Raw genomic sequence first — 21,643 nt, 5'->3', positions numbered from 1 at the left:
AAACAGAGTGAACACAGGAAACTCTAGAAGTTGTATCACTTGCTTAAGTTTTAGGCTGTTTTCCCTTTCAAATTAAATGAAATGGCAGTGAAGAGTACTAAACCTAGATAAATCACAGTAGGTTAAGTTAAAGCAACCAATCAATGGGGCGAAATTGGGGCAGGAGAGGAGGAAAGGGGAACCCGTATGGATAATGTAGGAAATGAATAGAAACCACACTTTGCATTTGTGGTGCTGACAATCCAGTGGGGGAATGGAAGAGAGCTGTTTACTGGAGGGCTTACCAAGTGTCATTTCATTTAATCCTCACAGCCACTCTGTGAAGAATTATGATCCCATTTTATAGATAAGGAAACAAAGGTTAAAAGAGATGAATCACAAAAAGCCAGTAAACGGCAGAGGTAAAAATTCAATCAAAGCCTTTCTGATTTCAAAGTCGCTGTTCTTTACATGAGGTAGGATTAGAAACCGAAGGCACTTAAAGCTCACCTATTACTGTGAAGAAGCGACACTGGATAGAAGCACAATCACAGAGTACTTAGTCATCACAGAAGGCTGGACTGGGAAGCTCTGGCTATCCATAGGGACTGCCATTTACCCATCTTCGTATTGCTCATAAAATAGCAATAGATACCCCCGTAATAGAAGCCCCTGTCAGTGTTGTTGGAATAAATGATAAGCTGTCACGTTTCATTCTTTGGAATGCCCTTTTCTGAAAGAAAAGTTATTTAATGTGTTCACAAATTCGTTCTGAAACATTACAAAATTTCCGTTGTGGTATTTATTTAAACATGTTTCTCTTTCTCGGCTGCAGACATTTCTTCCCCCTCACTACTAGGGATGTAAACTCCAAGCAGATGGATTCTTTAGAACAACTGGACCTGATCCCGAGTCAGTGTGTTTTTCAGTGCTGGAAAACACTTCCAAAACGAAGGATAACTAGATCATACTAAAAACTACTGCACTGCATTTAGCCTAGCTTTAGCCTAGAAGAAAATGACTAGTTAACATCCAAAAAGTAAACGCTAGAGGACAGTCTAACTTAAAAAAAAAAAAAAAAAAAAAAGCGATTGGTGCGACGAGTTTTGAGCCTCGGCGCTAGCCGTCGCCCATCCTGCCGCGGAGCTGGCTGCGCCTGCGCGTTGAGTTCCGGAAGTTGGTGTTTCGGTCAGCGGGACAACGCGGCAGCGGCTCTTCAAAGCGAAGCCGGGAGTTTTCGCCACTCTTGTCGCCGCCATGAGCCGCAGTTATAACGATGAACTGCAGTTCTTGGAAAAGGTCAATAAAAGCTGCTGGAGAATCAAGAAGGGCTTCGTGCCCAATATGCAGGTGAGGCGGGGGAGCAGGACCCGGTGTCGGGGCCTTCCCGGCTGGGGGCCCGCGGCGCGTCTTTACCCACCCGGCCCGGTCTCCTCCGAGCCCTCCCGACCCCTCGCGCGCCGGAGAGGCCCCCGCCCACAACAAAGTTCCCATCCCACCCCACCCACTCCTCCCGCCTCCGGGGCTGCCCAGCCTAGGCCGGCCCCACCTCACGGATGGAGCGGTCCCCGCACCGCGAGGACGAGCAAAGCGGAGTGCGTCCAGGGAATCCCAGTAAATACGAAATTGGCCTTTGCAAAGCGTCTTCACACAGAAGTCTCATGAACGCACCGTGAGATGTGTTACGTCCCTGAGCCTTAGAGACATTAGTGGGCTTTTACTAGGTGGCACAGCCAGTCCGGGGTGCAGTTGCTGGGACTGAACTCCGCTTCTCTGAGTCATACCAGTCATTTACATAACGTTTACTGACCTGTGTTCGCTGAACCAAGTTTCTAGCATTCACTGCTCCGTGTTGGGTTTGTTGTTGTTTTTTTAATTGACATGCGCGGGGTTTTAATACAACGATCTTGCTTCTCGTGGCAACCTAGAAAGTTCACAGGGCAGGTTTTTTCTTTTTAATATGCACTTTTTAGTAGAGCTTTGAGCGTGAGTCGGTTACACGGCTTCCTTTACTCACCCAGTAGAAGCTCAGCTAAGACGTGATGTCCAGTTCACTTATTTTTCGTCTGACAGGATGACGTATTCCCGATGGAGACTTGGGAGCCCGATACCAGAGAGTTTGAAAGCCAGGTCTCTGTATCTCTTGGGCTTCCTTGTCATTTGTGCTTATGGTCTTCCATTAAAGTGAAGAAGAAGGCATTTGTGAGGTTTTGGTGCATATGTTGTTAGACGGCTTTTGAAATCCCTTTAGGTGCCCTGCAAGTGTATTGAAGGTTTGTGATCCTGCGTCTTGGTAAAAGTTCCCGATAGCCGCTCCACCCTTTTACTCAATATTAAAACTTATTGAGCGTCCCCTATGAGCAAAGCACTTAGCTAGACGCTGAGCAGAGAAAAAGCCCATAGTCGCAAACCTCCCTTTTGCTCTCTTTTTTCCTTTGACTAGTTTCTTTTTATGGAATCCAGTTCCCTGCATGGAGTAGAAAATAAAAAGCATATGACCATCCTAAGAGAATTGTAACACACACTGTTATGTTCCGTCAGCAATTCTGGCTTAACTTTTGATGCACACACTCCTGCTAATTCAGCTTGGGGACAAGTCTGATTTTTGCTAGGCAGTTCCAGTTTAACTATTTGAACAACACTTTACTACCACCCCTCCCTTGGGAAGGGAGAGTTGAAATCTTGATATATTGCTCTTAAAAAGTTACTGATCTTTATGGCAGGCTTGTGTTGTATTCCCAGTCTCATGAGAGTAGTGAACTTCACACTTACAATTCCCTATCTCTCTTGCTTAATCTCCATTCCTCCTGTAAGAACCGTGTGCTGCACTAAAAATTCCTCTTTGTTCCTTAAAAATACTTCTCTCCCATCTTTATGTCATCTTTCCATTCAGCTCCTAAATGTGTTGCTGCTGCTCCAGTAATGTCTCTTGTCTTTAAAGAGCCAGCTCAGTGTTCACAAAAAATTAACAAACTGTGAAGCGCACCCCCACCCCGGCTACCGCCTCCCTAGACTGTTGAGCCCCTTCTTCATCAGATTCTTCCGTAGTACTCTGTGCTTCTATTACAGCACTGGCCTCATTGCACTCTACATTTTCTAGTCTGAGCTTCATGCTAGACTAGAAGTTCCACAACATCACGATCTTGCATATTCTCTGTATCTCCCCTACTGCGCAGTACAGTGCCTGACACATAATGAGTCCTCAGCAAATGTTTGGTGAATTAATAAATGTGGCCCTTTGGAAAATTGAGACATTTTCCATAACTGGTATTGTTATGCATGCAGTGGTAAGATGCAGAAGTCATCTTTCTGATAAATAAATTTCCTTGTCCAGATGATTGTTAAATCTTTGGTTCTTCAATGCTAGGCAGATCCTTCATAATATTTGATCTCTGATTAAAATGTTCTGTCCTTTGGTGTTACATAATCATGTCTTCCATTGCCCTTTGTGTGCCTCTATTGTCAAGCTTTTTTATCCCCTTAAAATTACATAGATAGTAAAACTAAGCACACAGCTATATAGCTACCTGTTAAAATTTTTTTACTCCCTGTTTACCTAAGTACAGATTTGTAAATCAGAATAGGACACAGTAAAGTGTAGTGTGCTGTTGTCTTAGACCTAGAAAAAGTACACTTAGGTCAGATGACTGCATTTTTATGTTTAGATCTGAGTTTTTGATTCATTTATTTTTTTCAAAACCTACTGATATTTTAGAAGCACAAGAATACTGAGACCTTTGGCCTTAGAGCATTGTTGGAAGACGTTTCTTTATCACACACACACACACAATATTTTACCTGTTGAACTTTTAAATATGGCCTATGAGAGTAGGAGAATAAACAAAATGATTCGTGAACATTGTAAAATACACTTTTAAGATATAAAGATGGGAACATCTTGTAAGAAGTTTTCTGCTTGTTTAAGGTAGCGTGAAAGTGTTTTATAAAGAGTAAAGCAAAATAAATATTGCCTACAGTGTTTGTATTCTATCCTGTACTTATATACATCAGGTCCATGTGCTCAGACATAATTCTTCCTTTTCTTTGGTACCAGGTTGAAGGAGTTTTCTATGTGAATGATGCTCTGGAAAAACTAATGTTTGAAGAATTAAGGAATGCCTGTCGAGGTGGTGGTAAGTAAATTAGAGTTTGACATGTGGCGGTACAAGTAGTGTCTACGTTGTGGCCTGAAAAATGGTAACTCAAAGAATTATAATTTAAAAATACAAAAGTGTTGTCAAGGAATGATCAAGACTTCAAATGAGACGAGAACCTGTTACTTATTCGTGATCACATTGTTAGCCACCTGGCCTTGTAGAAAGCACTTGGAGCTGGATGGACCTGATTGGTTTTGCACCTAACCTCGGACAGTAATAACAAGAGCTACCATTTATTGTGCACTTACTATGTGCCAGGCACTTTACATAGGTTATCTCATGTAATTCTTAAAGTAACTCTAAGAGGATATCTCCATTTTACAGATGTTTAAGTCAAGGCCGAGTGAAGTTAAGTCATTTTAATTTGTCCAAGGTTGCACAGTCTCTCAGTGACAGAATCAGAATTCAGATCCAGGAGTGTCTGATTACAAAGTCAGTGCACTGATTAGCCTCATTGAACTTCAGTTTTCTCATCTGTAAAAGAGAGTTTATAACACCTATCTTGCAAGACTACAGGGAGGTTTAGAGATAAATGTATAATATAATGTTCTAGTGGTAATGGTAGAATAGAAATCTAGTTTTAACCCTTTTATTTTTTTAGTCAACAAACCTAAAATAAATAAGTCTCATCCTGCCCCCCACCAGGGTGTGCTGACTTGTCTGAAATGACACACAGCCAGTGACAGAACTGAGATTAGAACTCCAGATCCCCTGACTCTCCATCCAGTGTTTTCCCAACTCTTCCAAATTGCCCTTCTTTGTCACTTAGAATACAACCAGTACTTTTTTTTGATATATATTATGAACAGTTAAAAGAACCCTTTTTTTATACTGACAACATAAGGTATAATGATTATGTTTCACATCTCCCTGTACAGTATTTGCAAGCAATCCTCCGTGGTATGCACAGAATACTGACAGCATGTTTGTAATTATTCTGGTTGCCCTCACTACCTTCCTGTGCATGTGCTGCCTTCTTTTCCACTTCATCTCCTTTTATGCTTTGTTGTTTTAGCTTTGTTGTTATGCTTTGTTGTTTTAGCAGTCCTAACCACTACCCCTTCATTAACGCAATCTAGAAAAGTATGAATACACTTCAGCTAAAAATCAAATATGTCCTCTTTTCTAATATTGAAATTTTGAAATATTGAAATTTCTAATATTGAAATATTTGAAATATTGAAATTTCTAATATTGAAATTTTGTTTTCAGGTGTTGGTGGCTTCCTGCCAGCCATGAAACAAATTGGCAATGTGGCCGCCCTGCCTGGGATTGTTCATGTGAGTCTATGTTCACAGTTTTAATCACTTATATTTTTTTTTAGTCTGAAAGTTTGTTGAATGGATGAATGGCCATGCCTAACTGATAGTGGTGTCATTTAGACAGTGACCTTCAAACATCTAGAAATAACCATGGAATTTAAAGAAATAACTGAGTCTTGGTAACATCTCAGTTTCTGGTTGCCTTTAGCCAGAATCTATAAGTGTTTGAGAACCTTTGAAGTAGATTTTGTTTTCTTGTTGTACACATTATTCTTATATCAGTTTGCCACCAGTGAAAGTTTCACGGTGGCCTCATTTAAGAGGTTGACTGGAGAAAGACTGGCAAGAATTGTAAGGGTTAGGACTGAGGGGAGGGACAAAGGGCAATATAGCTGTTGTGGATATGATTGGAAAAGGAGGGTGGTGGCGATGGTGGGGAGAGAACTGGATGGTACAAGTGGGGCCCTCACCCGAGTCTACATTCAGATTCCACCATTAGAGGTAGATGTTAAATCCATTCAACAGACATTTTTTGAGGTCTTTATGCCGGTTTCTCTGCTGGGCACTTGGGAGGAGAAGTGAAAAGACATGGCTTGTGCATTTAAGGAACTCGTAAGTGTCCAGGTGTCTGCATGTATTCCTACCATGTTTTGACCTCCATTCTTCCTGGGTCAGTATCCTTTTCTAGGCCCCAGATGTAGAAATTGTACAGTTTTCATACCATCAAATGGATTACATTTGTCTCTGATTGCTTAAACACTAAGGACCTGTGTAAATCAGGTATTTTCCTCCTGTCAGCCTGACATGACCACAATCTGTCAATCATCTTTAAAATGTAATAATGCGTTAAAGTTAGTATGTGGTCCTCCTATATCATGTGGTACTAAGGTTTTTCTCTTTTCAATTTTCTTAGTTAATGTCAGACTTTGTAAAAAAGTTTTTCCTGCTATATTTGGCTTTATGATTAGGAATTTTTTACACCTAATTTCCACCAATAGAGAAGATTTCATGAAAACAGAATCTTGATTTAGGGAAGGCTTCAGCCCCCCAGCCTATTAGAGAGTTAGTGTCAGGTCTATCAGGCAGCCAGAGTGCCAGTAAGAAAACTGTATTTTATTTTCTAATTCTCTTTCAGCGATCCATTGGGCTTCCTGATGTCCATTCAGGTTATGGGTTTGCTATTGGGAATATGGCAGCTTTTGATATGAATGACCCTGAAGCAGTGGTATCCCCAGGTAAGGTCACTGTGCATGTCTGCTGTCAGGTGTGTAGCTTCTCTCAGAATCGTAGCCTTTCTAAAATAGAGCACGGCTGCATTTTGTGTGTGAATGTCAGCCTCATCATATTCTATCATTTCTTTTCCCCATTTACTGAGAGAATTAATTGTGGACACTCAGAGGCTATTAAAATATCAAGTAAAACATTATTTAAAGTTATTTGGGCTCCTACTGTGTGCCAGGCACTATTCAGACATGGGCTACAAAAGAAACTGAAACATTTCCCTGGCAAATTATACATCTTCTTTGTGTCCCAGTTATCTCTTAGGCAAATTGTAGTTAATATTGTTATTTACTACATAGCATTATTGTGAGGATTAAATTCATTAAGCTTTGTTAAAATACTTAGAACAATGCTGGACACATAGGAAGTAATTGATAAGTGTTTACTCTCATTAGCATCATTATTAGTCACTTGTAGTTGTATACTTCTTTTCTGCTGTGGTGTGCTTTCACTGAAAATGTTTCACGCTGGAAGTAATATCTTTGCGTTCAGAGGCTGAAAAAAGATGAAAGGTTGAATTGTGTCTTGAGAGTTCTGCCTCCAGCAGCAGTGGACAAGGTCATTTCAGGCAATCCTTTGCCGAGAACAACGAGAAAAGCTGCGTGAAATTTTTAAAACAGAGCCAAAAATGCATCTGTTGAAACCATAAAAATCTACAGAGGCAGTAAGAATTTGTGAGGCTAAGATCCAGAGGAAAAGTGCAGATACGTGAGCCCAACATTTAGCACTATTTTTCTCTGGAGGAAATGGCAGATTTGAATCAGTAAGGACACATGATTTGAACAATCCTGTTACAAACTTGACACCTTGATCTCTCATATACATGTGTGGTTGTGCATGCATCCACATTACAGTACATCCAAGAACTGTAGAGTACACATTCTTTTCAAGTGCACACAGAATGTTTACCAAAATTGACCATATACTGAGCCGTAAAGCATGTCTCAAGTTTCAAAGCATTGAAATCATACATCAGCAGTTCTCAAACTTTGGGCCCAAGACTCCTTTACGTTCTTAAAATTATTGAGGGTTGATCTCAAAGGCTTTTATCAATGTTTACCTTACTGGAAATTAAAACTGAGAAAGTTTAGAAACAGTAATACACAAGGACATGTCTCATTACCCATCAGAGCAAGCATGTTATCACATGTCATGTAGCCTTTGGAAAACTTCACTGTACAGTAGAGAGAATTGTATTGTTATACAATTAATCCTAAAGGCCTGAAAAAATTCTTGGGTCACACCTAAGAACCACTGATATAGAGGATACTATCCTACCACAGCAGAATTAAGTTAGAAATCACTAATAACAATAAAAACCTGGGGGAAAAAAACTATGTTTATGAGTTAAGCAATGCATTTAAATAACCCATGGGTCAAAAACAAAAAATCGTAATGGAAACTACAGAATAATTTTAACTGATGTTAATTTAAAAAATACCTGTCTAAAAATTGTGGGTTACTGTTAACGCCATACTTGGATAGAAGTATATAGCCTTCAGTGCACAAATTAGAAAAGAAGAAAGGCTGCAGTGTCAATGATCTAAGCATCCATCTCAAAAAGTTAGAAAAAGAACAACTAATTAAACCCAGAAAATGTAGATAGGTGGAAATAATTGAGCAAGATTAATGAAACAATATACAGTGGTAAGGACCAACAAAGCCAAAAGTTGGTTCTTTGAAAAGACTAATAGAATTCATAAACCCCTGACAAGAGTGATCAAGAAAAAAAGAGAAGCATGTAATTCAAATTTTAATCTTTAGTCTAGATGTTACTTGTTGTTCATTACTGCCTCCTTGACCCACAAAGTACCTTTAGTATGTAGTTACTTTAAATTTTGTTGTCCTCAGACTTTACCCACAGAGAACCACTTTGTTGGCTCCTTTAAAACATAGCTATTTTTAAAAGAGTGGCTGTCTTTTAAACTCTTTATTAATAGTGGGAAACCACAGGTAACAAAGCCTAACTACCTGGTTTTGCTAATATTTGACTAACTTTTCTCTATTTTGTAGGTGGCGTCGGATTTGACATCAACTGTGGTGTCCGCTTGCTAAGAACCAATTTAGACGAAAGTGATGTCCAGCCTGTGAAGGAGCAACTTGCCCAAGCTATGTTCGACCACATTCCTGTTGGGGTGGGGTCGAAAGGCGTCATCCCAATGAATGCCAAGTAAGAATGAAAGCTGCCAGTAAAGGGAGTGAGAGATAATAATCAAACGACCCTCACGTTCATTTCCAGTGTAGGACACTTAGGAGATGGGGATTGTTCAGTCACTGTTGAAGAAGTGGTAACGAATTGTTTTTTTAAGCATGAGGTCTGTAACATTCATTAGAGACATTAGTCAATTCATGTTCATCATGACAGCCTTTGACATATGGTAGAATTCATAATAGAATAATATCCACTGATGATTACTGAGCACTTCCTATATGCAGAGCACTGTGCTGTAGTGTAGGTGTATATCATTTTGTGTAGATAATAACCCTAATATTATTCTTAGTTCACAAGAAAGGAAACTGAAGTTTAAAGAGATAATAGTAAATAAGCTAGTAAGTAAAGTCAGGATTCAAACCAAGGATCTTTTGGCTTCAGAGGCTGTATTCTGAACCCCACTGTCCTTTGTCAGTGAACCTGTATTGACAACCTTCCTTTTTGGATGATAGCACTGAGTGTGTTCTTCACCTAAGATGTGTATTTCCAAAGTAGAAAATTCAATGTAAAGCTACAGCACAGTGGCCTTTTACATGGCCGTTGATGTACTGTCATAGCTCTTATAAAGCTGTGCACCTTACACTTTGCAGAAGGGTGTGCTTAATAAGTATGTATCATTAATATCTTCTGTTTTATCTAAAAGTTCATGTGAATTTTGCATTCTATTCAAATATATGTACAGACATTAATATTAAAATGTCTTTAGCTATTACCTGTTATACAACTCCCCTTTACCAAAAAACAAAACAAAAAAACTTGGAGTAAAATTGATACATTTGGAAGATGCTTATTCTGTGACTTTATGTGGTCCCTGAATGCAGTCCCACTTTGAAAAGCATACCTGGAACATCTAAATAAATTCCAAGCATCTTTACAAATATTTTAGGTAGGAATTTTGTCCTAATAAGTAATGTTTGAAATGGGCTGTTGTGGGGAGGGCCCATTGATCATTGTAATCTCTCCGGATGGTATTTTGTGAGAGGGCTAGACCTTAGGTGAAGATCAGAGCTTTTTCCTTCTAAGGGTTTAACGTTGTGCACCTCAGCTACAAAGTGCGGGTGCAGTAAAGCGACGTAGTACTTCTGTGAAGGTGGGAATAGACCTTAAAATTTAACCTGTATTGGGCTTCCCTGGTGGCGCAGTGGTTGAGAGTCCACCTGCTGATGCAGGGGACACGGGTTCATGCCCTGGTCCGGGAAGATCCCACATGCCACAGAGCAGCTGGGCCCGTGAGCCATGGCCGCTGAGCCTGCGCGTCCGGAGCCTGTGCTCCACAACGGTGAGAGGCCCGCGTACCGCAAAAAAAAAAAAAAAATTTAACCTGTGTTGCCTGAGGACATTGAGATAGCTTTGTTTGTTAGTTGTAATTTTTCTAAGTTACTATGAAAAGTTAGTGTAGCTGTAGTAGAGTTGGTGGCAGATAATGATATTTGATTATGGTTATAAATTTTCTGTGGCTGCTTAATCACTGCCTCATAGAATTCAGGATCAGAGAGATAAATAAGATTTGAAACGTATGAGGGGCTGTGTAAATGTCAAGAACATTGGCATTTATAATTTTAATATTCAATTATTTATGTAACCGCTTTTCCTCAAAAAACTAGAGTTGCTGAGAGCATGAACTACATCTAGCACGATGCCTGATACACAGGCATAGTCAATATAGTTCTTTCTTTTGCCCTTTGAGATGTGGTCATCTTTAGATTTTGATCTGCCTTGGCTGTGAAATGACCTGCACCTTGTTACTCACTCAGAGACTTGGAGGAGGCCTTGGAGATGGGTGTGGACTGGTCCCTAAGGGAAGGCTATGCCTGGGCTGAAGACAAGGAGCACTGCGAGGAGTACGGAAGGATGCTGCAAGCCGACCCCAGTAAGGTCTCTGCCAGGGCCAAAAAGAGAGGCCTTCCCCAGGTAGTGCTCACTTTGCAGGGGAAATGTTCATTTTTTTCATATTTTGTTTTTGTTGGGAGGAAGAAAACAATCTGTCTTCCATGTAGTAAATGTACCCCAGCTTTTTTCACATCAAAAGGAACACAAACTTGTTTATGCTTCATCGTTAATCTTTTAAAAAGCTATCAGGAGCTTGTAGATGTTCATAAAATAAAACAAGATATCATGAATTAGAAGTGGATGGGAGGAAAATGGGATATGATTATAAGGCTTAAAATGTATACCAGGGCTTCCCTGGTGGCGCAGTGGTTGAGAGTCCACCTGCCAATGCAGGGGACGCGGGTTCGTGCCCCGGTCCGGGAAGATCCCACATGCCGCGGAGCGGCTGGGCCCGTGAGCCATGGACGCTGAGCCTGCACGTCCGGAGCCTGTGCTCCGCAACGGGAGAGGCCGCAACAGTGAGAGGCCCGCGTACCGCAAAAAAAAAAAAAGGTATACCAAAATTGCGTATGTACAAACTTGGACAATCTACAGATTTGGCTGAAAGTTTTCTAGCGTCCAAGATGACAGCAGATACCTTGTCGGTTCATGGTGTCCATGAGATAAAAATATACCCGATGTTTGAAATTTACAGCAAATTGTGATGGCTTTGCCACTAATTCACTGTGACCTTGGGCAAGTCTCTTTTGCCTGTCTGGGTCTCATTTTCTCATCCAAAAATTGAGATAGTTAAAACTAGGCAGTCTCTAAGACTGTTCCAACACTGCCATTCTTTGGGTCCGTAAAGCATCTGTTAGCTCCAGTTATGGGATATATTCTTCCAGTGATGGATAGTGGTAGGTGTCAGTGAACTCACAGATATTTCAAAAATCATTTGAACTTGGACTTTGCGTAAGAGTCAACATTCACCAGAGTTCACCCCAAAATTTGACCCTTCTCTCCGTGATGTTTAAATTGTCCTGTGAGCCATTGGTGGTTTGAGTTTTCATTTATGATGCTTTTAATGTGCTGTGCCTCAAGCAAATAATGATATAATAAACGCAGGAACTGGTCTACATTATTTTAGTTGTGTGGGATATTACTTTAAGTGAACGAAGCGTTTCTAAGCTTAGAAGTTTTTTTGTTAACGCTATATGTGTGGTTATCTTTTTATTTTTATTGGGTTTTTTTACCTATTTGCTTTGCAAATGGATTTTTTCAAACCTGAATAGCAGCTATTTTATCAGACATTCTCACATTTGCAGTTGGGGACTCTGGGAGCAGGCAACCACTATGCAGAAATCCAGGTTGTGGATGAGATTTTCAATGAGTATGCTGCTAGGAAAATGGGCATCGACCATAAGGGACAGGTGTGTGTGATGATCCACAGTGGAAGCAGAGGCTTGGGCCACCAAGTAGCCACAGGTATTTTCTGGACCTAATTTTTGGCTTGGTGCTAAAATGTACATTTTGTGGGGAACCATATAGAGACTAAAGGGAGAAAGTGCTGGAACTGTACTGTGCAGGTTTTTACCCTGGTTTTCCTAACTAGCAGAAATTAACTGCACTGGGCCTTAACTTACTTGTCTGGAAAAAATGGGAATAATAATTATTTCATATGGTGTTGTCAAAGGCTCCAGTTACCATATTTACTCTTACAGGTTACTATTACTGTCTGACCAAGAAGAGCAGTAAAGACTTCAAATTGTAGAGTTTATGATATATGCGGGAATATGTCTTAGACACCTACCTGTATGGCAAGATTAAGTGTTACAGTGGATTCAGAGATGAAATAGCAAGGGCTCCGCCCTCAAATTGTCTCATGAGAGAGATGTCATGTTCATTAAGAAGAAAAAGTAAAGACAGAAGGTGTAGTAATTGATAAAATACTATGGAAGAGACAAAAGTGTTTAGGGAAAAGATTTTAGAGATGACTTCATGGACACATAACATGTGCAGTTTGAACAATCACACACGCAGAACATTCATGACCAAAAGACAGTGTGAACAAAAGCAGGAGGCAGGGAAATAGTAGAAAGGTCACTTTGGACCGTTTGTATGATGAGTGAAAGGATTTATGAATATAGGAGAAGTTATATAGACACGTGGGAATTACTGTAAACTCTAAATTGCAATTATGGTTCATCCTTGTATGTACATTTAATTCTATGGGAATCTAAAACTTTGTGCCAGCCTGGCCTGTTAGAATATTTTGTCTAGCAAATATATGGAGCATTGACTAGTATTTCTGAACTTTCTACTGAGTTCTGCTTTACACTTTATCATGGATTTGATTTGCATGCAGAAGGTCTGGCAACTTATCTCCAGTTCTTTTAAGTTAAGTCACTAAAAATTATTTTTAAAAACCATGATGGCAATAAAACGTATTTTATTACTTCTCATTCATGCACATGCCAGGAAGGGAGTAAGTAACTCAGACCACCTTGCATTCCCCTTGCAAGTCTTCGAGGGCAGGTGTTCTCTTTGGAGCCTGCATATATTGTGTCACATAGCTCTGACAGAAGATTCTCAGTAAATATATCTTGACCAATAAATAGATGAGCTCAGAAACACTTTAAAGGGAAAATGGTATTTTACTTGTTTCTTTGTAGAATGGTTTTGAACCTAGCCCACGTTTCTGCAATAAATCTGAATTATAAAGGGAAAGCTGGCTGGTTTGGACTTGTTGTGCTCTCTCCTTTCAGATGCGCTGGTAGCTATGGAAAAAGCCATGAAGAGAGACAAGATTATAGTCAATGACCGTCAGTTGGCTTGTGCTCGAATCGCTTCCGCAGAGGGTCAGGACTACCTGAAGGGAATGGCAGCGGCTGGGAACTATGCCTGGGTCAACCGCTCTTCCATGACCTTCTTAACCCGTCAGGTACAGTTGAGGTTGCTTGTCTGTTCCCAGTTATACATGATGAAGTTAAGTAATTTAAAACATAGTGTATTCAAATCTAAGCCTGTAGAATTTGGTTTTGGAAATGTATGTAATAGATATTCAAAATATTGGCGAAGTGTCCAAGCTTTCGGTGTGTCCTTAAGCTAACTCAGCAGGGTATCAGGAGAGGGGAGAAGAGAAGCCAGAATTATTCCTAGAATTTGCCTTGAGCAGCAGAGAGGGTAGAAGTGCCGTTCACTGAGATTCAGAAGGCTGAAGAAGAAGCACCTCTGACGGGTTTGGTCAAGACTAGTTGGAGTTTATGGAGTGGAGTTTGCTCTGTGGTCTAAAGACAGTTTTTGTCCTTTACATGAAGGTTAATAATTCTGCTATTTTTGAACTCTTAAATCCTTCACTCCCTTCCAACAGACCTTCCAGAATCAATAAGATAAGTTCTGAAGAGCTGGTTCTGCCACTTTTAACGTAAGCTTTTTTTCTCTTAGGCTTTTGCCAAGGTCTTCAACACAACCCCTGATGACTTGGACCTACATGTGATCTATGATGTTTCTCACAATATTGCCAAAGTAGAACAGCATGTGGTGGATGGAAAGGAACGGACTCTGTTAGTACACAGGAAGGGATCCACCCGAGCTTTCCCTCCTCACCATCCCCTCATTGCGGTTGATTACCAAGTACGTACTGAGCCATTTGTGGTTTTAAGCAGTGGGGGCATGATTTAGACAGTTCTAAATACGTAAGAATTTAAACAGGAAAGCAGCAATTGTGAAAAGAAAACAGTCTGTCATCCATGAGAACAGTGATTTCCAGTCTTCTCTGAAGCATGACTCCCCCCGCATCTGTGCTTGCAGTGTGCTGTAGTGCTGCATGGAGAATATTCTACTCCATTAAGATGCACTAAGATTATCTTTTTAAGGCCTTTGAATGATTAGAAGACAGGATTAAGATTAAACTCAGTCTGTTTCATTCCTCTTATCCTTTTGGTGTCTGGCTGTGATAGAGTTAGAAAGATCCTTAACCTACCATTTCACAGATGAGGAAACAAGCCTGAGAGGGCAGATGCCTTGCTCGGGATGGTTCTTCCTAAAACACTTCACTACAAATTTGAGTTTTGCTTTGCTCTTACCTTCAGGCTGTCTTCTGCTGCCTTCCTGGTCCTCACATTTTTCCTCCCATCCTCTTCCCTTCCCTCTCAACTATCAAAGAATCAGAATAATATCTTAATATAGTTGTGAGCACAGTGCATTTAAAGGCCCTGGTTTCTCCACAGTCCTCCAATGCAAGAGGAAATTTAAATCTCAGACATAGGAAGCTCCTGCTTTTCTAAATTTTAACATGTTTGATTTGTGTGCTTCCTCAGCTCACTGGACAACCTGTGCTCATTGGCGGCACCATGGGAACCTGTAGCTATGTTCTCACTGGCACTGAGCAGGGCATGACCGAGACCTTTGGAACAACTTGTCATGGAGCGGTGAGTTATGAAAACAGAAAATTACTTAGAAATGTTCTCTTCAGTGTAGTCATTGTTTTGCATTTTGACAGGTAAATGTACTTGGTTGAGCATTAACAAAGTTGAGGTTTGGGTTTGTCTTGTCTTCTACCTGAATTTTTCCCCGTAATATATACTGTCTAGTGAACTAACTGAGGTCACCAAGTATCTCGACCTTAGTGGGGTCATTGTACGGCCAGGGACTGTTCCTCAACTCTGTGAGTCCACAAAATCCAGATCGAGAAATTATCACACTACCGTAACTGATAAAACTTTACCTGATGCAAATTTACATCAAAATGTATCTCAATGATTCACAGACCTAGCCATTAGCATAATTTGTTCCTTACTGGGTGGGTCCACTCGAGATTTGGAGGATATGCCCCATTTTGCAAATCAGGACCCATGTGTAGACTGCACACCTATTCCAATATATTGCCTCTTCTAAGCCAGGGGTTGGTAAACTTTCTATAAAGTACCAGACAGTAAATATTTTAGGCTTTGGGGGCCATAAGATCTCTGTAGCAGCTATTCTATTCTGCCATTTTAGTAGAAAAGCAGCCATAGACAATACATAAACAAATAGGTATTGCTGTGTACTAATAAAACTGTATTTACAAAAACAGGTAATAGGCCAGATTTGGCCCACAAACCAGTTTTCCAGCTGCTCTTCTAAGCCATCAAAGTTCTTAGCTGGTGATGGAGTGGAAAATAGAAACTTTCCTTCTCAGTAGGAAAGAGCCTCACATATATGTTAACCCTACTTTTTTTCCTCTGATCCTTTCTCATTTTCAGTTGCCTCCCAACTCCTAACTTTAACCCAGTGATCAAAACCATCTCCCCACACACATTAGCGGTGTCTCAGGGCATTTTCTGTTGTCGCAGTGGGGGAGGGGAATTGTGCTATTGGCATCTAGTGGGTAGAGGGCAAGGATGCCGCTAAACATCTTATAACGTATGGGACGGTCCCCACAACAGTTACCTCATCCAAGATGTCAGTAAGTGCTAACGTGGAGAAACTGTTTTAAACCACAAAGAGCACAAAGTTTTTGTGATGATAGACATACTGATTACAATTTAAAATTAACATATTTATATGTAATTGATAATTAGTAGTGATTAGATACACAAAACTAAGTCTTTAAATGCTAAATGCTTTGTAGATGTAAATTTGTCTTCCAAAAGGATGAGTCTTAAAACAAAAAGCACATTACAGTGTTGATTAAATAGAAAAAGACTCTCTTATTTCTTCTTTTAGTTTAAAAAGAAGTCAGGGAAAAGGCATATGATCCTAAGGGTTTAAATAATTGCTGGGATTGAACATAAATTGGAGCTCAGAATTTATAAATGAAGTTCATTCCTTTCCCAATCTAGGGCCGTGCACTGTCCCGAGCAAAGTCAAGGCGTAATTTAGATTTCCAGGACGTCCTAGACAAATTGGCAGACATGGGAATTGCAATCCGTGTTGCCTCACCCAAGCTGGTTATGGAAGAGGTAAGTGAAATTTTGATAAGTATTCAGCATAAAACTGTTTATAATTTATGCCAGTACCCGGAGACAGCAATTTTTAGTATTGCTAATAGAAATGGTTTTTTTAAAAGTAACCTCAGTTACAGTTTATCATTGTCTTCTCTTTTGTTTGGAGGTTAATTATGAGCTGGGTCCATAAGAATGATTTTTACCATTGATGTATAGTCTTTGTCTACATATTACAAGCTTTAAATTTAGTTTGAGCTAACTCATCTTAACCTTTCTTTTGCACAACTGTATACTTAACAGTTAAATTTGAAAGCAAATTTGAAAAGGTGGGGGGGAAATGTTTGAGAAGATGGGTTTTTTTGATTCATAAGGGAGCAAAGATTTTGTTTAAATTACATGTATGTATATGTACACATATGTACATATTTAAATTAGAAGCAACATAACTTCCTTTTAAAAGTTTAAGAGAAAAGAAAAATTGTCATCAGAAATTCTGTGCCATGACATAACTATTACCTCCTTTTTTTAAGATGCTTATTGCCATTTTTTCCCTAAATGCTTTTTTTAAACTGGTTGTAATCATAGTTTACAAACATTTTATAGTCCTTTTTAAAATTTAACACATTATTATAATATTGTTTACGTCATTTTTAACGACTGAGAAATATTCTACTAGCTAAGTACCATAAGTTTCTGCCCATAGTGGATAATCAAGTAGTTTCCACATCTTTGCTACTCTATATTAAGTTGTACTGTGTGTCTTCATGCCTGAATCTTTCCTCCAGATGTTTTAATAATTAGAGTGAAATCTCAAAAGCAGAATTACTGCGTTAAAGAGTATGACAAAGCTTTATTTTTTGGTTTTTTTGGGGTTTTTTTTGTGTGTGTGGTACGCTGGCCTCTCACTGCTGTGGCCTCTCCCGTTGTGGAGCATGGAGCACAGGCTCTGGATGCGCAGGCTCAGCGACCTTGGCTCACGGGCCCAGCCGCTCTGCGGCATGTGGGTTCTTCCCGCACCGGGACATGAACCCGCGTCCCCTGCATCGGCAGGCGGACTCTCAACCACTGCGCCACCAGGGAAGCCCCAAAGTTTTATTTTTTAACAACTTAATTTTTCACCTGATTTTAATTAAGAGGTTTTAGAAAATACCAAGAAGAAAACATCTAGAATTCCACCAATCAGAGATAACCACTATTAACATTTGGTATACTTTTTACTTGCACATTTTACATATGATTTTTTTCACTCATCCAGCTAATACTTATTAAACATCTGCTATAGTTAGGAACTGTTCTAGGTGCTAGGGATATTGCAGTGAACAAAACAAACATAAATCCTTTCCTGTGAAACTTACCAAATAGTAAAATGTATAGTGTGTAGAATGATGGTAAGTGCTACAAAGTAAAAATGGGAAGGGGGATAGGGAGAGACTGGGAGTGGGTGCAGTTTTAGATAGGGTGTAGTGAGGTGGTATTTGAGTGAAGACCTGAGAGGGGTAAGGGAACAGGCTATGTGGATATCTAGGGGTAAGCTTTCCGGGCAGGGAGGATGGCAAGTGCAGAAACTCTGAGGCCAGATCACACTTGGAGGTTCAAGAAACAGTGTGGAGGCCAGCATGACTGGAGCAGCAAGAGGGAGAGGAGGTTAGAGAGGTAGGGTCACCAGATCGTGTGGGTCCTTGTTTTTTCCTTTACAAATGGATTTTTGCTCTTCCTCTGAGTGAGATGAGGGGAAGACTTGGGAGAATTTTGAGCAGAAGAATAACATGATCTAACTGATGTGTTTGCATGCTGTTGAGAAGAATCTAGAAGAGAAATTGAAGATGCAGGAAAGAGTGGGGAATTACTAGAGAAGTGTCCTTGAGTAGATGAAAGGAGATGGGATCTGGTGGGGTTGGTCTTTGCTAGGAGCTTAGGTAATTCATCCTTAATAAAAGGAGAGAAGGTACAGATGCTGGTAGTCAGGAAAGATATGGCAAGAGAGTTTATGGAGATTCTTTTCTGGTTGTTTCTGTTTTTTCAGTGTAATAGGAAGTAGGGCCAGCAACTGAGAGTGAGGATGCAGGAGAAGGTATAAAATCATCATCTAAGAAAGTGATTGGCCTAGTGAAATTTTGGGTGATTGCCGGGACAGCGTCAAGGGCCCACTTGAGCTTAAATTCAGTGGTTGGGTGTTTTTCAGCTATATCCAACTGTATAGGTGCTGGCATGAAATAGATGTTGAGTTTCCTTTAACCAGGGTTGCAAGCAAAGGAGAAGCAAGGTTGTTGAAGGGTGTTGCAAAGGGATTGTGGGTCTCGTGGGGTTAAAGGATTGTTGGAGGTGGAAACCTAGGCTGTCTGGGGTGCTGGGAGCTGAGACTGTGGAGGAGTTGTAATCATTGGTTATGACGAGTTCTTGGGGATGACTCTGGGAGAGAATGGCAGAGGTAAACATTGAAGGAGAGGGAATCAAGAAACTAGGAAGCCAAGTTACTGAAAGAATCCTCTTCCTGGATATTGAAATCGTTCTGAATTACAGCAGGAGAGGGTGAGGGTGACCCAGGAGCTACAAAACTTTAAGTAACAATGGAGATCAGACTCTAGCAGATGATTGCAGCAACAAGAGTAGTGGGTGGTATAAATGGTGACTGCAACATTCAAAACTGGGAGAAAGGAGGGAGAATGGTCTGAAAGGAACCATGAAGAGCAAGGACACCTTTCCCACCTCTCAACCTAATGGCATGACCCAGTTTGGGAGAGAAAACAGCTACCACTTCAGAAAGTTGGAAGCAGAAATAATATCGTCAGCGGAGGTCCATGTTTCAGCAAGAACAAGAAAGTGAAGGGAATGTTTAAAAAAGAAAGGAAGAAGTTCTTTGCCTTTGACTCAATGGAAGGAGTTCAGAGGCCACAGTGGAAATGTTTCAGAAACTGGAAGGGAATAGGAGATGGGCTAGAAAGGGGTGTGTACAGAGCCCCCACGGGAATCAGTCTGAGAGGCCTAAGCTTGCTGTGTTGACATGAATGGAGATAAAGGGTGTGTGTGGTGAGATTTGTTCTAATGGTGGCAAGACAGAAGGAAGGGGGGAGGTCTTACTAGAAACTCACAGAAATAAATTGTATGTGTATGTATGTATGCCCATGTATGCATGCATATATATAGTGTTAGTTATATATATGAATGTAATAATCTTTCCTTATTGTGAAGGTTATACATGGCCATTCCAGAAATTTTGACAACTGTAGAAATATCTAATGAAAGAAAATCAAAACTGCTAATAACTCCACCATCCAAAGACAGTTACCACTAACAGGATGATTTGGTACATTTCCTTCCAGTTGGGTATTAGTGTATATGCTTTATTCAATTACATTTACTGCTTTTCCTACTTATACAAGTGATATATATTCTTTGGGGAAATTTAGAGAAATACAGAAAAAATATAAAACAAGATGAGAGTGTTATTATACTACTCCCTTACCAACACTGAGCTTAATCTTTTTTTAAACCTTTGCCTATTTGATAGGCAAAAAAAGAAAAAACAAAACCAACTCAGTACTGTTTGAATGTGCATTTTTTAAATTACAAGTGAACATTAATGCTTTTAAAGATTCCATTTTAAGTAGACTTTTCCTCCCCTGCAGGCACCTGAGTCTTATAAGAATGTGACTGATGTGGTGAACACCTGCCATGATGCCGGAATCAGCAAGAAGGCCATTAAGCTGACACCGATTGCTGTTATCAAAGGATAGAACCCTGACGGCAGCCACTGGACACCACTGACCCTCACTGAAGTGGACGTGGACTGAAATGCTCTTCAGACATCAGACTCGAGACCTGACAGGTTCCAGGGTGTGCAGGTGTAGCTGCCCGTTCCAGAATGGCTGGTGGGGAGGCTCCTGATTCAGGAACCAATGTTGTAAACTTTCCTTCTGGGAGGAGTCACAATGCCTCCATTTGGAAGGGGATGTATATGCTTCCTCCCTGATTATCCCACAGGTTTTTAGGAAAGTCTGTTAGGGGGTGGGGGTAAGTCAAGAAACTGCCTTACTCAGTCATACAAGTCTTTAATCATCAGAATGAAGTTCTTTACACCAACCTTTGTTTCCAGCCTGAGAGGTGTCATGAAGAACATTGTATTAAATAGGAAGGTTTGGGAATGTTTCTTTTTGCCCTCTGTTTGTCAGTTTATCCATTTAGCCACTCATATACCCCCTTCCCCTGCACTGAGCAAAACCCTAAATACCATTCTTACTTGGAGTATATAAAAGGGTCATAGCAAGATGTTAGATGGATAATGAGACACGTTATGGAGGGGTTATGTGTGGAGGCGTAGGGATAGGGACCCAAAAGAGAAAGTAATTCATCATAGACTTGCTACCTTTGTCATTCTAACTATAAGGCAGACTTCTGACTTCCGTGTAAAAATGGCATCAGCTGGTATCTTTAATTAGGCCTAGTCTGGCAGACTTTTCTTGAATAATAACTTGCACAGCAGCAGCAGAGAACCCTCAGATAATACAGATATCTTTACATTTATGATTGAATTATTATAAAAGCATCAAAAGGCCGCAGCTATGATGTTAATGGTTACTCTGTGTTGACAGGTTGGCTGGTCCTTGTGCCACCTAATCAGATTAGGTATTATATATACTGTGACACCCAAAGATGTTAACGTTATAGGTTACTAAGGCCATAGTTGAGTCTAAATAGCCAGTAAAATAGAAGAATCTAATAAAGTTGTAATACGTTGTTTATATTTTGTGCTTAATGTTTTATGGCTTAGGATAATTAGTATTTTTTCTTGGTTCACTTTGGACAGTGCTTCTGTTTTCTGATTTTCTCCCTGGTTGCTTTCAGAGATGCACCCTAAAAGATATTCTTTTCTAACACTTATCTCTCAATATATAATAAAAACCCCCATTGGAGTGTCTTCTAAATGCTGTTTGGAAGACTAGAGAAAAGCAGACTTCCTCTGAAAAATGTATGATACGAAATAGCATGTCTTGACTCTGAGCACTCGGTAACTTTAAT

At 40.2% G+C, this 21,643-nt stretch overlaps 1 protein-coding gene across 1 annotated transcript; it reads left to right on the top strand.

Annotated features, from left to right (window-relative positions):
* Positions 1 to 1,048: 1,048 nt before the first annotated feature.
* Positions 1,049 to 21,368, top strand: RTCB (RNA 2',3'-cyclic phosphate and 5'-OH ligase). The gene is made up of 12 exons (XM_012532894.3): positions 1,049 to 1,329; positions 4,034 to 4,112; positions 5,349 to 5,416; positions 6,534 to 6,633; positions 8,693 to 8,849; positions 10,646 to 10,802; positions 12,026 to 12,185; positions 13,466 to 13,641; positions 14,145 to 14,333; positions 15,020 to 15,130; positions 16,523 to 16,642; positions 20,254 to 21,368. The coding sequence occupies exons 1-12, from the start codon at positions 1,237 to 1,239 to the stop codon at positions 20,359 to 20,361; spliced, it is 1,518 nt and encodes a 505-aa protein (XP_012388348.1). The 5' UTR covers positions 1,049 to 1,236; the 3' UTR covers positions 20,362 to 21,368.
* Positions 21,369 to 21,643: the final 275 nt, after the last annotated feature.

This window comes from Orcinus orca, chromosome 11, assembly GCF_937001465.1.
Source record: "Orcinus orca chromosome 11, mOrcOrc1.1, whole genome shotgun sequence".
In the NCBI taxonomy this organism is placed as follows: Eukaryota; Metazoa; Chordata; class Mammalia; order Artiodactyla; family Delphinidae; genus Orcinus; species Orcinus orca.
This window is presented reverse-complemented; position numbering and strand designations above follow the sequence as displayed.

Excerpts from the sequence above, each read along its gene's own strand:
- RTCB (XM_012532894.3), top strand. The coding sequence starts at position 1,237 with ATGAGCCGCAGTTATAACGATGAACTGCAGTTCTTGGAAAAGGTCAAT. Across the intron at positions 8,850-10,645 it reads GTCATCCCAATGAATGCCAA|AGACTTGGAGGAGGCCTTGG; the intron begins GTAAGAATGAAA and ends TTACTCACTCAG. Across the intron at positions 12,186-13,465 it reads GGGCCACCAAGTAGCCACAG|ATGCGCTGGTAGCTATGGAA; the intron begins GTATTTTCTGGA and ends CTCTCCTTTCAG.